This window comes from Martes martes, assembly GCF_963455335.1.
Source record: "Martes martes genome assembly, chromosome: 13".
NCBI classification, from domain to species: Eukaryota; Metazoa; Chordata; class Mammalia; order Carnivora; family Mustelidae; genus Martes; species Martes martes.
Window position 1 is genome coordinate 49079329 of NC_137901.1, and position 12006 is coordinate 49091334.

Below are 12006 nucleotides of genomic sequence, written 5' to 3' on the forward strand. Positions count from 1 at the left end.
TTTAGGCAGGTCTGGAGAAGTACTCAGTTTAGAATGAAGTATTCTCCATTACTGAGATAAGACCTTTCTGAGTATTCTCTCCAATGTCTGAAGACCTGTGAGGTTTTCCTCTAGCTGCTGGTTCAGTTCCCGTTCCTGGTCCCGTGAGAATGCTGAGCACTGTTTCCTCTCATCCTTTTGGATGGTAACTTTTACCAGCGATGAGTAGTTTCCTTACACGTCTGCATCAATCAGTGCTGTGTTCAACATTTAAGGGGACCCTCTGCACATTCTGTCATTCAGCTCTCTCTTTTCTGGTCCTTGGGCCTATGAACTCTGGCTATTTTGGTGTCCTTGCACTCTAATGGAGAGTTCCTTCTACTCAACTTAGGGAATCTATGGTGCTCCCCCACAGTTCCCCTTCCTTATAAAATGGTCTGGAAACTCAAAGCACTGAGCTGAGGTGATGGTAAGACTCACACTATTTGTTTTTCATCTCTCAGGGATCACTTTTTTTGTTGTCTGATATATAGTGTCTTAAAAGTCATTTTCATGTATTTTTATCTTTTATTTTCTAAGTTATTTCAGGTAGGAGGGCAAATTCAGTCTCCCTTTTACTCATTTTGACCAGAAGCAAATGTTAAGTTGTTCTGCTACTGATTTTTCAACCCAGGTACTCTCCCTCTTCTTTTCCTGTACCTTCTGTTCCTTACTTTTAAAATCTGAGACACATGAACATTTTACAGAATTCTACGTCGACATCAGTATCATCTTTACATTCCTGATCATACTACTCAGTAATTGACCAATAAAATTGTCAGTAGTGAGCATAGAAAGTTCAAATTCTTGTTCTGTTGCCCTCTAGCTGTATCTCGAACTATCATGCTAAATACTGGTGCTTTTCCCTATACATGCATAGAAAGCTGAAGAGAAATCAGGAAAAGCAAATATTTTCTACTGAGCTATACATTTGGCTTAACCCTGAAAATTTTTAAATTCTTAACTATGAAAAATATAACATAAAAAATAGAAAAATAGAAATATGCTAAAAGTCTCACTTTTACAAACCATTTTTTTTCTGTCAGTATATACCCTTCTATGCTTTATCTGAATCATATTTTGTACATGTTATAACAAAAATACACTTTAATATTACTTTTTAAAATATTTTATTATTTGAGAGAGAGAACGAGCAATGGGGAGGAGCAAAGGGAGAAAGAGAGAGAGAGAGAGAGAAGCAGACTCCCTGCTGAGGAGGGAGCCCGATGGAGGGCTCAGTTCCAGGACCTGGAGATCATGACTTGAGCCGAAGGCAGTCACTTTATCAACTCAGTCACTGAGGCACCCCATTACTTTTTTTTTTAAGATTTTATTTATTTGACAGACAGAGATCACAAGTAGGCAGAGAGGCAGGCAGAGAGAGAGAGAGAGGGAAAGCAGGCTCCCCACCGAGCAGAGAGCCTAATGTGGAGCTCGATCCCAGCACCCTGGGATCATGACCTGAGCTGAAGGCAGAGGCTTTAACCCACTGAGCCACCCAGGTGCCCCTGCCCCCATTACTTTTTTTACTTAATAGAATTACATTATATGTGGCTGCATAGTGCTTTAATTATCTTTTTTAAACATATTTGTCATGTAAGCATGGTATGATTTATTCATTTGTTTCTATACAAAGGTAACTTCTCCTTTTTTAGTTAATACAAAAAATAATTTCAGTGACTATCTTGACTTTCCTTTTAGGTTATTTTCTTGGCTAATCCCCTAAAGTGAGATTACTAGAGTAAAGGATATAAATATATTTAATGTTCTTGTTACATATTGCCAAATAGCTTCCTTAAAAGATTGTACCACTGTTCACCTTTACCAGCCTAGCTGAGAGTGTCAGTCTTAACATACCCTTGTTAGCACTGTATATTATCACTTAAAATGAAATGTTGTGGCTAACACAATTAGTGAAAATTACTTTTTATTATTATTACTTAGTTTTTTCATTTCTACAAAGTGGGCCATATTCCTTAGACTTGCCAAATAGGGGCATTTCTTTCTTTTGTAGGGGAGGAAGAGAGGTCTCAAAAACATATTTGTGACTCTGTCTTGGAGGGGTATGATCGTTGGTTTTCTTTCCCCTCCCTCTCCTGCATTCATTCATCAAATGTTTACTGAGCCTTTTCAGCAGGCCCGGTCTATGCTAGGCTCTAGGGGTAGAATTAGGAGGAGAAGGCAAAGCTATAACCTCTGCCCAAGAAAGAGCCTACATTCTCTATGTGTGATCGGGAGTAGGCGAATCTGCCGGCCGAAGTGTTCCCACCACATTTGGAAAAAGCAGACTGTTTCAGCAAAGCATTAACTTGAAAATTTAAAAGGAACTAGTAAGTTTAGAAAAACCCACCAGAGGAACTTTTGATTATACTGACCTCAAGGAAGTTTAGCAGCTAAAGAAAGACAAATCTAAAGAGGAAAGAGACAAACATAGCTACATTTTAGGGAAAATTAAATGATGCATTCTAATGGAAAATGCTTTCTAAATGGCTGTGACCAGGGACCACGAAGTTTTACTGGGAGAGAGAGGAGGGGAATGGAAACAAAATAAGAAAACTACGTAAGCAAGGCAGCTACCAAAGGCAGACGCTTAACCGACTGAGCCACCCAGGTGCCCCCGTATTCCTAAAATGATTTAGTTTTGCCTGGTTTTGAACATAATAAAAGTGAAATCATAATGGATGAGTTCTTTTGTAAGTGGCTTTTGGACTCAATATGATGTTTGTAAGATTCTTCTATGGTGCTGCATGTATCGTTTGTTCACACTCATTGCAAAATGTTCTCATTATATAAACGTATCACCCGTTCTATTGTGGATGAACACTGAGTTGTGTCCATCTTGAGCCAATTGTGAAGAACATGCTACGAACCATCTTATATATATCTCTTGTTGCACACGTGTAAGACGTTGTGGAGTAGAATAGCTGAAACATAGGATACGCACGTTTTCTACTTGGCTATGTGTTGCAAATTCTTTGCTAGGTGGTGGCATCAATTACCATTCCTACGGCCAGTGGTGTTCTTGTTGCTTGAAATCTTTGCCAACATTCACTACTGTTATACTTCAACTTACTGCCAATTTGGTGTGTGTACAATGGTATCTCATTGTATTTTTTAATTTTTAAAATTTTTTTTTAATTTGACAGACAGAGAGCACTAGTAGGCAGAGAGGCAGGCAGAGAGAGAGAGAGGGGGAAGCAGGCTACCCACTGAAGCAGAGAGCCCGATGCGGGACTCGATCCCAGGACCCCAGGATCATGACCTGAGCCAAAGGCAGCAGCTTAACCCACTGAGCCACCCAGGCGCCCTCACTGTATTTTTAAAGTAACTTCCCTAATAACCAAAGTGGCTAATCATCTTTTCATGTAATTTTTGGCTCCTCATATTTTGTCTTTTGTGAGGTCCTTGCTCATTTTTTTATGTTAATGTGTCTTTTTCTTATTGATTCATTCTTACTATGTTCTTTGTACTCGTCCTTTGTCAGTTTTATATGTTACACAACTTCTCCTAGTTTGTGACTTGAAAAATGATTTTTCACTTTCTTCATGATGCCTTTTAATAATCAAAAGGTGTTATTTTATTGTAGTGAAATAGTCTTTTTCTTTATGTGCAGCACTTTCTGTCTCCACTTTTAAGATATCTGCAATATCTAAGATATCTTCTAAAAGTTTGATAGTTTTGCTTTTCACATTTAGATCTTCCAACTACCTGGAATTGATTTTGTGTATAGTGTGGAATAGGGGTCCAGTTTTATTTTTTTCCACGTAGGATATGTGATTTATGAGCATCATTTATTTGAGAGAAAAGGTCCCACTGATCTGCAGGTCACCCCTGTTACATATGAAATACCCAGATGTCATATGAATCAGCTTTTTGGACTTTCTACTCTGTTCTGCAGCTCTGTGTTTACTCCTGTACCAGGTCCACTCTGCCGTTACTAGTAAAGGTTCATGAGCTTGATTCATTACAGGGCAAGTCCTTTCATTTGTTATTGTTCTTAGTTCTTTAATACACAAGATTAAGATAATGCTTATGTTCCTTTGGGCCTACCACGACTCACAGAAAAGAAAAGCCCATTTCGTGGACAATACCTCTGTCTCCAATAACAGGGCCAACTTCCTCATTAGGCACTGAAGGCACAGTGCCTTGGGTCCATAATACTTTCAGGGGCTCATGAAAATGTTTTAATTTATTTTATAATCAGAAGAAAACAATGAACTTTGGGTTGAAGAAAGTATTTTAACATGTAATACTAAATAGTCATTTCTGCATCAACACTGTCACAAAACATATTTTTAAGTACTTTTCTAGAGGGAAAGGGCCCACCTAGGCAAATATGCCCAGGGCCCATAAAGTGGCCCTGCCTGATAGTGTTCTTAAAAATTATCCTGTTAGGGGCGCCTGGGTGGCTCAGTGGGTTGAGCCTCTGCCGTCGGCTCGGGTCGTGGTCCCGGGGTCCTGAGATCGAGCCCCGCGTCGGGCTTTCTGCTCGGCGGGGAGCCTGCTTCCCCCTCTCTCTGCCTGCCTCTCTGCCTGCTTGTGATCTCTGCCTGTCAAATAAATAAAATCTTTAAAAAAAAAAAATTATCCTGTTAGACATAAGGGCAGAACTTAGGTGGATCCCTATCCTGCCATATAGGCTAGGGCATAAAAACACGTTTCCTCCTAATGATAGATGAGCATATCAGCTTCATTTGGAAAAACTGTACACACCAGGAAATTAAAAATCCCCCCAAATGCTAACTTTAAAATTTGAATAAAATGGAATATAAGTAATATCTATTTTCAGGTATTTGCCATACAAGGGGTACAGGAATAAACAAATGAACATAGTAGAGCTTCTAGTATCTAAAAGAAATATAGACAGTGAACAATTGTAATTGGGAGGAATGTCACATAAATAGAAGTATGGTAGCAAGGCTGAGTTGATCCTTAGTTGCAAAATAGGTGTTATTTCTGGTTTATCAAATGAGGAAAGCAAGGCATAGAAGTGACTTATCCCCCCCAAAAAAAAAAAAAAAAAAAGAAGTGACTTATCCCAAGTACCAGTGAATATATTCAGAAGTAATATTTGAATACCAGGACTTTGACTCCAAGCCATGTGCTGTTTACCATGTCATAGTAAACTGTCAATAAATTAGAGTGTTTCACACTGAATAAGAAACAGAAATAGGTGGGGCACCTGGGTGGCTCAGTTATTAAGTGTCTGCCTTCAGCTCAGGTCATGATCCCAGGGTCTTGGGACTGAGCCCCGCATCGGGCTTCCTGCTAAGTGGAAAGCCTGCTTCTCCCTCTCCCACTCCCCTGCTTGTTTGTGTTCTCTCTCTCGCTGTCTCTCTCTCTCTCTCTGTGTCAAATAAATAAATAAAATCTTTTAAAAAATTGAAATAGAAATAGAATAAAAACCAAAGGGTTCCTTCTTTCTCTATTTAATCTTTTTCCCCATATATTTATTTAGGTATATTCACATATCATAAAATTTACCCATCTCAATTGTATACTTCAATGATTTTTAGCAACTTACCAAATGGCACAACCACCATCATAAATCAGTTTTAGAACATTTTCATCATCCCCATAAGAACCCGAATGCCCATTTTCAGTTAATTTCCATTCCCACCCCCTGGCCTAGGCAACCATTAATTATTTCTTTTGTCTATAAATTTGCCTTTCCAGGATATTTCATATAAGCAAAAATCTTAGAGTGTATGGTCTCTTTTGTCTGGTTTCTTTCATTTAGATAGTGTTTTTGAGGTTCTTCCATGATTTAGCATGTGTCAGTAGTTTGTTCTTTATTATTGCCTAACGGTATTCCATAATTAGATAGATACTTCACATTTTTATCTATCCATTCATGCGCTGATTGACATTTGGTTCTTTCCAAATTTCAGCTACGGTCAATAATGTTGCTATGAACATTTGTATGCAACTTTTTTTGACGACATGTCGTCACTTCTCTTAGATACTCAGGTGGAATTGAGGGGTTATATAGTAGTTTATATTCACCTTTTGAGAATCTGCCAAAATGTATTCCAAAGCGGCTGCCACATTTTGAGTTCCTACCAGCAATGTATGAAGGTTCCAGTTCCCCCACATCCACAGACTCTTACTGTCATCTGTCTTCTTGATTATAGTCTTTCTAGTGGGTATGAAGTGGTATTCATTGTGGTTTTGATTTATATTTCCCTAATGACTAACGATGTTAAACATCTGTTCATGTACTTATTAGCCATTTGTACATATTCTTTGAAGAAGTGTCTATTCCAAACCTTTTGCTCATGTTTCAACTGTATTGTCATCTTATTACTGGGTTCTAAGAGTTCTTTGTAAATTCTGGATACAAAGTCTTTATATTAAATATGTTTCACACATTTTTTCCCATTCTGTTACTTGTCCTTTTATTTCCTTAATGTTGCGTTTTTAACCGTAAAAAATCCTGAATTTTAATGAGGTCCATTTGATCCATTTTCCCAGAAATAAATCCTTATATTTACACTCAATTGATTTTTAAAATATTTTATCTATTTATTTGACAGAGAGTGAGAAAGGGAGAGAGAGAATCTGAAGCAGACTTTGCACTGAGTACAGAGTCGGACACAGGGCTCGATCCCACAGCCGCAAGATCATGACCGGAGCCGAAACCAAGAGCTGGACATTTAACTGACTGAGCCACCTAGGCACTCCTATAGTCAACTTATTTTTGACACATGCAATTCACTAACAAAAAGATAGACCAAAGATGGTGCAGGAACAACTGGATATCCACATGCAAAAAAAGATGAACTTAGATGGTCATTTCATACCATACACAGAAATTAACTCAAAATGGCTCATAGGCTTTAATGTAAGAGATAAAACAATAAAACCTTCAGAAGAAAACAGGAAAGAGAAATTCAAGATCTTTGGTTAGGCAAAAATTTTTTTAATCGATTCCTCAATTCTTTTCCTGATTAAACACAATATATGTACGTACATGTGTGTTTGTACGTGGCATGTGAGCTCGGTGTAGGTAGGTAACTGTACAGCCACCTTCATCAAAATGATAAACTATTTTACTGGGATTATTAACTAAAATTTGAATGATCAGTGACATAAATATGTTGAAAACAATATGCTAGGGAAAAGCGGCAAGCTAGCCAGAACAGAAAATCCAGAGTTTGGCAGATAGAATTCAAGACAAAGCTGTGTAAATAGTAAATTAGTCCCTTCTTCAAATACTATACAAGGTGCCTACCTACATTTCAGGCTAAGAAATGTAGATTATAGGAAGTCACTGACTGCAGACTGTCTTCTCCTATAAAAGGAAGACTCTTTACCAACTCGGGAGATGCTGCATACTCCAATGTTTGCAATGATTTCATAACAGTAACATGAAATTTTTAAAGCCTGTTACTTTCAACATGTGTAGGAAGAAAGAAATTATTGTTGAAGACTCATCAACGTAATTCATCAAGAGAAAATTTTAGATACAAAGCCTCACTTTAAAGGTACTTTCTTCACAACACATGCTTTCCTTAATATCCATCACCCATGTTGTATTGTGCACTGGGTATTACGTGCAAATAATGAATTGTGGAACGCTACATCAAAAACTAATGATGTACCATTGTTGGCTAACTCAACATAATAAAAAAATTTTTTTAATTAAAAAATTAATTTCCATTAGAAAAGGTACTTTCTTCTATTAAATTCTATGGATTGCACTTAAGATGGTCTTATTTTTAAAATAATATAAATTTTTAAATTTTTTTAAATTTAATTTTAATTTTAAGAAATTAAGTTTTTAAAATTATTTATTTATTTATATATTTGACAGAGAGAGAGAGAGAGAGAGAGAGCACAAGCAGGGGGAGCAGCAGGCAGAGGAAGAGGAAGAAGCAGGCTCCCTGCTGAGCATGGAGCCCAATGTGGGGCTAGATCCCAGGACCCTGGGATCAGGACCTGAGCTGAAGGTAGACTCAACCAGCTGAGCTTCCCAGGTGTTCCTGTGCTGTTTTTTTTTTTTAAGACTTTATTTATTTTTGAGAAAGAAAGAGAGAGAGAGTGGGTGTAAGAGCAGGGAGGAGGGGCAGAGGGAGAAGCAGACTCCCTATGGAACAGGGAGCCCGATGTGGGACTCGATCCCAGGACCCTGGGATCAAGACCTGAGCCGAAGGAAGACACTTAACCAACTGAGCCACCGGGCACTTGCACTTAAAAATTGCTAATAGCTTATTTCATAGTGAAATAATCACTTTCACCTCTACAAGGGATACACAAGAATATGGGCATTAATCTTGGCCACCTGTGTTCACTGTGAATTAGTCAGTGCTCTATCTGTGTCTTTTCATGGCAATTGATGGAGTCTTTGCGAAAGCCTGAATCTTGATTTCCTCTATTTCAGAGCAATATTTGTTTTCAAAATATATTTTCTAATATAATTAAAACTGCATTACTGCTTGTTAACATTTTAATATATTTTCATTATTTTCAGGTACAGCTGGTTATTTATATATCTAACTGTCCCTTTTAGAAAAAGTAACATGTTTTATTGTGCTTTTATCCCCCATATGAGTGGTTTTTTAACTCACTGGAGCCATTGGTCGAGTGTTGGAACCCTACCTTCCAGCATCTGACAAGGGTTTTAGAACACAGTAAATGCTTCATATGTTTTTGTTGTAATAAAGTAAATATTCACTTTTTAAATACTATAGTTTTAAAATCATATTTCCCTAGGCCAAAGGTCTAACGGAAGAAAATATACAAGGAAATCAACCAAATTACTACAATAAAATTCTAGGAGAGACATACAGGTTTATCATTATTGTAATGAAATGCAATTGTAATGAAAGCTAATTAATGTTTCAATGCCAAGAGCCAAGTGCCAACATTTTCTTTCTTGAATACCTAGTAACACGATGTTCTCTCATTCTACAGAGATACGCTCTCTCCTCTTACAGCCTCTATCTGAATCTCTCAGACAATTTAAAAATCAGACTTTTAAAATCCTGGATGAAGTAGACTTAGCTGAGTGCAGACACACAGCAAGAAGAGCCCCAGATAAAGTTAGCCTTTCTATCATAGCTACCATTGCTAACATCTAATAACTACGTATTTCTTAAAAGCAAGCAGAAACAATTTGCCAGCTCATCAGAATTTCACATGAATCTGAAAGAGGAATGCTAAGTAGTGAAATGGATGAAGACAGCCTTTTTCAACTTGTGATTGAGAGGACACTGGCAAAGCACATCCACTGTGAAGAGTGCATATCAGATGAGTAAAATGGGTACTTTACCAACAACAAGTGAACTGAAAGACAATTCACAAATTCTTTTAAAATACTTTCTTCTTGCCTAAGATATAACTTAGACTGGTTCTAAATAATTTTCTCAAATACTATCTGCAGTGATCTTTTCAGTTACAGCCCTCCAGCCCTTCAGCCACCTGGAAACATCCAGTCTCACCTGGAGACTTATCCTGCCCTCAGGGCCTGGGCCAGTGCCGTCCTCTACACTGGAGGAATGTTCAGAAGCCTTAGACTAGAAACTTACCTGCTCAGTGTCAGAGTGGCTGTTCTGCTGATGCTGCTCTGATACTGTAACCCAGCTTTAGGCACTAAAATTTTATCTGGTTACTTGTAACCAAGCCTCTATCTTGAACCACTAGAAACTTGATCCTGGATTCTTCCGTTGCGATCCTTAGTCCTGACTTGGGACCTTACTTAGTATCCTAGTGGGTGCCATACACCCTGTAATGTTCTGTGGGCTTAGTTTGGAGCCCTACCCTGGAACTCGCATCTTCATAAGTTATGTCCCCAATATATGCCACCTGATAGCTATGACACAGACTTTCTTCATGTCTGGATTTCTACCTATTGCCCCCTGTCCAGCTCTTCTAGAGACAGGCCCGATGTTTGACCCAATTTCTTACTCTAATAGTAACTTGGGTAATACCTCCGTTTTAAAATATTTCTATTCAAACCAGTCCACAGTAAATGCATCACTGAATATACATCTGCTGCTTGAAATTCCAAAAGAAAACATCCCATACCTGTCTGAATGAATCCTGATTTGTATCCATTGGTTGTGCCATTTTCTGGAGTCACAGTTGACGATACTGAAGAATTTGGTTTCATAGAGTGGCAAGTAGCAGAGGATTGTCGGCTTCTACATTCTGGGAAGGAGTAAGAATCACATTATGGGGGGAGACCAGCTCTCTGTTAAAACAGGTGTTGGAAAGGCAATCTATATAATCTCTAAAATAAACCGCGGCTCCTTAAGGGGCAACCACATTCCTTATCAGAAATGCCCCCTCCTCAAATTCTGATTCCAACAGAATGTTCAAGACGGTGAATTCAGTTTGTCTTCCTAAGGCCACATGTCATGTTTAGAAGGACAAAGAAAAAAAGATGAGACTTTTATTCTTCACAATGTAGTTATCAGGAGAAAAATTACTCATAACCAATGTAATCATGCTAGTTTTATGGATAAGACTGAGGCTAAAATATTGGATGGGTGTATATGTGTGTGTGTGTGTGTGTGTGTGTGTGTGTGTGTGTGTGTGTGTGTGTATAAATAAAATCTCCAATAAGCTTTCAAGTGCCAGTTAACCTCCTATCAGGATGGATTTAAGTGTGGAACAGGAACCTAGAATCCATGGAGGCTGCTTTCAACATTCTCACCTCGACTTTATGTCCAAAAGCTGAACCAAAGAAAAATTTATAGGTAGAAGAGAAAAATTTTAAATGCTCAAATTCTTAACATTCTCAGTTTTTATTAAAGGAAATAGATATATAATACTGAAGGTGATCTCTGATCATGCAATACCAAGCTTCATTTTAGGTAAGCCAGTATTAATGGAGCTCTCCTGTAATACTTTAATAATATTTTGAACTGAGCTAGATAACAAATACTATGATACCCCATGGGGCTGTACCTTCCAACTAAATTATACTACCTGTTATAATGTATTAGACTTCAAAGGTAGCATGTGAAAAAGAAATATAAATGATCGCAAATGACAGTTTGCTTATAGAGGGTCCTTTAGAGAGTTTCCAAGTTTATCAGATAGGTGCAAGGGCTGGAAGCAGTTTCCCATAACCTTCATTGCTCAGACTTCCTTGAAGAGCTACTGTACTTTGGCCTGAAAGGATATCACCACGTTATGTGTAATATATGCATATATTTATATTGATAATATATATCTGCATATCTGTATATATACATGCATACACAATTCTAATTCTAAAGTCACAACTGCTATAAATACAAGGCCTCAGATGCCTGGCTGGCTTGGTTGGTAGAGCGTGTGACTCTTGATATCAGGGTTGTGTGTACAAGCCTCATGTTGGGTGCAGAGATTACTTAAAAATAAAATCTTTTAAGGGCACCAGGGTGGCTCAATTGGTTAAGCGTCCAACTCTTGATTTCAGTTCAGGTCATGACCTCAGGATTGTGGGATTGAGCCCCAGGTTGGCTCTGTGCTTAGCGGGGAGTCCGCATCTCTCCCTCTGCCTCTCCCTCTGCTCCTCTACCTTCCCTCTGCCCCCATCCTGCTCACACATTAAATAAGTAAATAAATCTTTTTAAAAAACTATAAAGAATAAATAAAATCTTTAAATTTTTTTAAATGTAAGACTTCAAAAGGATTATTGCACATGGCTTGGAACATGCAGCCATTTCCTAAGGAATTATTTAATGTCATTTCAAATGCAACCAAGAGTATTACAGTGGAAGACTTAGAGGAAAATCTGCAGCTATAATTTGGATTCATTATGTTATTTCTCATGGTCAGGTCAAAATCTTGCACAGACAACAAATGGAAACATTAAAGACAATTATTATATCACCTTTAATAATAGTAATAATTAAAAAATCTCAACACCTAAGTAACTGCTCAAAAACAAAGATTAGATATTCCATTGCATTAGAATAATAAAATTTGTGGCAAATCCTATCAATCACATGAAGATGTGAGACTTCAGCTGGATTCAGTTCTATAAATAAGTTA

At 37.8% G+C, this 12006-nt stretch overlaps 1 protein-coding gene across 1 annotated transcript in view; it reads right to left on the reverse strand.

Moving 5' to 3' along the window:
- The window catches only part of GREB1L (GREB1 like retinoic acid receptor coactivator), a 141917-nt gene that overhangs the window by 93979 nt on the left and 35932 nt on the right, over positions 1 to 12006 (reverse strand). Inside the window, exon 7 of the mRNA XM_080821095.1 lies at positions 10048 to 10170. Coding sequence (XP_080677221.1) covers positions 10048 to 10170 — 123 coding nt within the window. The remainder of the gene's footprint in view (positions 1 to 10047; positions 10171 to 12006) is intronic.